General features: G+C 41.0%; 1 protein-coding gene across 1 annotated transcript in view; it reads left to right on the top strand.

The window, feature by feature from the left end:
* The window catches only part of LOC102199617 (phospholipid scramblase 1-like), a 5469-nt gene extending 2949 nt beyond the window's left edge, over positions 1-2520 (top strand). Inside the window, exons 5-7 of the mRNA XM_005749761.2 lie at positions 998-1159; positions 2050-2211; positions 2305-2520. Coding sequence (XP_005749818.1) covers positions 998-1159; positions 2050-2211; positions 2305-2364 — 384 coding nt within the window. The 3' untranslated portion in view covers positions 2365-2520. The remainder of the gene's footprint in view (positions 1-997; positions 1160-2049; positions 2212-2304) is intronic.
* The last annotated feature ends 2624 nt before the right edge of the window (positions 2521-5144 follow it).

The following is a 5144-nucleotide window of genomic DNA, read 5'->3' as shown; positions in this document are numbered from 1 at the left end:
TGTGGACAGACTCGCTATGGCTTCTCTTGGAGATGATGTTAAAATAACTTTGTTTTTAAGCACGAGCTCCCTGCTCTTGTGGCTCAGATGCAAATAACATGTAAAAAAGCTACTTATCAACACGTCTCTAACACATTTACAGCTTAGATTTAAATCACAAGGTTCTGGCATGGCCGGGCTAGAGTCAGTATCAGCAGGAAAAGCCACGTCCATTATGTCGTCCTTCACATTTCAAAAGCTGTCCAGAGGGTCAGATCTGAGTCTTTGCCAGGACAATTCTGGCCCCCAAGACATTTGAATTCACCATAGTCTAGTGCATGTAACAGACATTTGATACTGCTACTTACAGCCAGACTGGAAGAAAACCTTAGTCCTGTGTTTAAAGTAATAAATAATTGTTAGTCTTTTCTCATGTAAAATACAGAGGCCTATCAGTTCTTCGTTCTTCATAACAACCTGCAGCCTCACAGTGCCAGTGGTTCATACCTTTGCCTTTCCTCTCTTTGTCTTGAGTTACTGTTGCCGAGTGGTTGCTGCTGACCGGTGTTTCAGTGCCTTTGTGTGCCACTCTGCTCAGGCAGGGTTTTGTTAAGACCATGAATGGCCCTTTTGTCTGTCCAAACTATTTCCTAGACTCCCTGATCCTTTGCCATCCGTCCACTGAGACCTTTTTCTCTTTGCCCTTGTGTAATCACATCGTTAGCGGTCTGTCTACAGAAAGTTCCCAATGGTAGAAATCTAAGAAGATGTCCAGTCATACTGCAGCTCTCGGTTTAGTGCCCAGACAGGAACCATGTGAGATGCATTCCCTTTGTTTACATGGTTTAACAATCAAGCAGTCAGCCTCACTTATCATTCCTGCTGTCCAGCATGACACCGCGTGACGTTTTATTTATAGCTGTCGGTGTCCAGGAAAGAGAGCAAACCAAGCTCTGTGAAATAGCTTTCTAATTTTGTGCAGAGCTACTATGTGTCTAACTAACTATGTGACCAACAGATGGAGGTCCAGGCTCCACCTGGGACCACCATAGGGTACGTCAAACAGGACTGGCACCCTTTCCTGCCAAAGTTTTCCATCCAGGGAGCAAACAAGGAGACACTCATGAGACTGGAGGGGCCCTGCTTTGCCTGCAACTGCTGTGGAGATGTCAACTTTGAGGTGAGCTCAGAGGGTCGTTGTTTGTGGGGGAAACTGAACTCTGAGTAAATTTCATCCATCAGCCAACAGTGATTTGTTACAGATCCACTCAGATAATCTAAACAGGACTGGTAACAGTCACAGAAATGTTGATGATGATTTTTAATTAAGTCAAAGGAATAGTTGATAGTTTTGGAAAACGCTTTCTATTCACTTTATTGTAGAGTTTAGTGAAAAGGTTGATACGACTCTTATCTGTCCATAAAATATGAGGGTACACCTCGAAGTCAGGCTACTATCCAGCCTGTGCAATGAAAAAATTAAATCTTCCTATTAGTCTCACTTCCTGGTTTCCCACATGACATCCTGCACACATTACTTGAGAATTGACATGATACAACTACTGGCTGCAAGTAGTTGTGATTAGACGCAGGGGAAATGCAATTGTAGGGAGGCTAAAGCAGCTTAAATGGCACATCAGGTCAGCTGATCTGCCAGGATTGCAGCAGAGCCTGCTTTTTGTCATCTGTTTGCACAAAGGTTGTGCTTGAGATTTTCTTTATTACGTAATCTTCTTGTGTCTTGGTGAGCTTGCTTGTCAGTATTTTCTCCCACTCGTCCAGTTACTTTTCCAACACTAAAGAGCATTTATGGACACACATTTTTCCCATTAGTTTGACACCAAGTGAATGATCCTTAGTGCTGCTGGTGGTCAGATTGTGTTACCTTTCATAAGGACCAAAAAAGCTGTTTTATCTCCTGATAAGTGCACGTTAAGCTTTTATTTCTCAGCAAGAAGGCAAGAAAATTTTAAACGGCAGCAAGGCTGATGTTGTTTCCATTGTTTAAAGAAAGCGTGTGCGACAGGATTAACAATTTGTGATGAACGCTGGTATTATTTTTTTTTGCAGCTGAAGGGGAAAGATGGTGGCACACCCATTGGTCGCATCAGCAAGCAGTGGAGCGGCCTTTTGAAGGAAGTCTTCACTGACACAGATAATTTTGGCATCCAGTTCCCGCTGGACTTGGACGTGAAGATGAAAGCTGTGCTGATGGGCGCCTGCTTCCTCATCGTAAGTCCCCAATCTAGAAGAACATAGTTGATTTTGAAATATGTGGTGTGTTGTTGAATAAAATAATTCATTACTTTTAACGTTGCTTTGCAGGATTTCATGTTCTTTGAGAAAGTCGGAGAGGCCAACCAGCGCAGCAGTGTGTTTTCATAACAGAGGAAAGGGGAACCGTGGGGGGGCGGCCTATGATGGTGTTTTCCTGTTATGTAACATTTGTAATTGTTTTGTTCATTTGTTACCAGTCCCATAATCCATTTATATACACATACAACTCATTGTGAGTGAATAAACTCTTGATTAGATTTAAAACTTTGAATCTCTCCAAAGTCAAAGACTGAAATTTTCAGTGTTTCTGTACAGTCTGTAGATGTTTCACCTCTTTTTAAGCACATCACTGTATTCATAGCAAGCAATTTACGCTACCAAATTTAAACTTGGAAACAGGTGTGGACACGCATCCTTTTGAATGTGTTTTGCTGCACTTGTGTTCACATTTCATTTCTTTCTTCTTTTCTGTCACCATCAGTTTGTCTTTTATTGTTAGTAATTTTATGTGCTTGCTCGAGCTTTATAAAGATATAACAGTATATCTAGTAGAAGTACAATACTGTTTTGTAGAAGATGTATTCATTGCTTTGCCTTCATTTATCCAGTTAAATGGTGGCAGAGTCGATCTGTCAGTCCATTGCTTTGGTATGATGATCATCATAATCTGTGTACAGATATTTTTTTTAATTTAAAAGTTGGCTTTTGTTTATTACTTTGGTGTATGCTCTACCAAACCTATTACATTCCTTTGAGCCTCCACTGTAGGCTGTATTTAGTGTTAATCAGCAAGTGTTGGCATGCAAAACACACTAAGATATGATGCTTGACATGGTAAGCCTCAAACCTGCCTTGGCTTCATTATATCAATGTCACTGTGAATATCTTAGCACAGGGGTGTCAAACTCAAATACACAGTGGGCCAAAATTCAAAACTGGAACAAAGTCGCAGGCTAACATTAATATTTATTGAAAAAAAAAAAAAAAACTTCCTCCAGATATAAGAATGAATCTTTTCTTATGGACTCAAATAAGTTCTGCTGGAAAACTGAATATGGAACAAGCAAAGCTCAATACTAAACAATATATATATATTAGCTGTATAATACCAGTAGGCCAGCTCTGATAGTAATTTGGTATGGCTTCGCGGGCCAAATGTAATTAGGCTGCGGGCCAAATTTGGCCCGCGGGCCAGAGTTTGACACCTATGTCTTAGCATAAGCATTTGGCGCTAACCACTTGTGGACCAGAGTTCCACTACACAGAGCCACTAGCACAGCTTTTAATCTTTTTGTCACTTATCAGAAGCCATATAGAAAACCTCGACGTTAGCCACGGGAATCCCGCTCTGGTTGTTTAGCTCAGGGTGGCATCATGTGCAAATGTTAGCGTGTAAATACACTGAAGTATAATTGCAGATATGCTAATCATTAAACCTGCCTGACATTATTTTATCATCCATGTAAATAGTTTATCTTTAAGCTCAGTTTGGGCTAAATGCTAACTACAGCCAGGAGGTGCATCACCCTAAGTCTTTTTGTCATTAACTAAAGCTTATGGGAAACATTTAGCCACAGTAAACTGGCTGTTTAGCATTTAGCCCACATAAGGAAGTGACATCGTACTAGCATGTAGACATGCTAACTTAGATGGTTGAAATGGCAAGCATCTTAACTACTAAACAACCTGTTGTTAACATGTGCCACTGTTGAGGTTTTAGCATTTAGCCCAAAGCTCTACTGTGCCTATGTACAGACAGTACCTGCCTTGTCCTAATTGTGCAGTTAGTTGACTGCCTTACAAAAAAGTCTGAACTAGTTAGCCGCTGTCACTTGTTTAGGGATGTGTTGCCTTTATTGGTGTGAAGTTGTGAATCACACATTTTTACCAAAGTGCACTCTTTCTATTCAGCAACATGTCTTCAGCCATGGTGCATGATGCAAAGCTGTTGCACAGGCTTTACTCTAAATGATCCTGTGCTCCCTTTATGGAGTTTGGTGGTTGCCGGTGACACCTCACCATCCAGTTTCCTTCACATACCACTGTGTTTGAACATGTGCCTGCGTAATGATAGGGGAGAGAGAAAATGCAGGCTGAGGGAAAAATTTAAAAGCAGATGTTGAGGTTAGTGAGCATTGATCTGGCCTCAGAATGGTTGGAAAACCCCACAGGCAAAGTTTGCATGAAACACTGTAGTTCCTAAGTCCCTGGAAAGAGTTGGTGCAGTTATGACTGCTGGTACAGAGAACTAGAGAGGAGACCAGAATCTTAACTGAATCAATTGACTTGTTTTTTCGTTTTGTTTTTTTTAATTTGGTTGCTTTGCTCTACAGTGTTTGATAGATGAGAGGTTAATGTTGCACTTCTGTGTTTAATAATCACTCTTGTTCTGGGCACGCCTCCAGCGTGAGACCTGGTTGCCACAAGTGCTTTCAAATCCAGCTAGCTGTTTGCCATCACCAACCAAATGCATTGTATGTGCATAGATATATGTATATGCTGAGTGGCCAGTACTAACCAAAGCATGTACAGTTGATTTAAGTTGCGCACTCACAGTTTACTGTTCCTCTGGAGGCTTTTTTTTTTTCTATCATATATGTACGGCTGGGAGGGGCTGCAACATGTTTCCTGTGTTTTTTATCAAAAATGTTTTGTAACACTTTTCTTGTGATTGGACATTTTTACATATACAAGCAACGATGTATTTCTCAAATAAACAAATGCAACGATAAGCCTTTATTAAAAGCACAATCGTCTCTTGTTTTTCTGCCCATGTGATGCTGCAGGAAAATCTGGGGAAGGTGCTCTGTCGGCCTAAATGTGGACCATCTGGTTGCACTTGGAGAAAATGAGCTTTGGTTTAGTAGGGGAAATCTAGTCCCTCCTGC

This window comes from Pundamilia nyererei, unplaced genomic scaffold (assembly GCF_000239375.1).
Source record: "Pundamilia nyererei isolate P.nyererei 1_Seehausen unplaced genomic scaffold, PunNye1.0 scaffold00254, whole genome shotgun sequence".
NCBI lineage: Eukaryota > Metazoa > Chordata > Actinopteri > Cichliformes > Cichlidae > Pundamilia > Pundamilia nyererei.
This window is presented reverse-complemented; position numbering and strand designations above follow the sequence as displayed.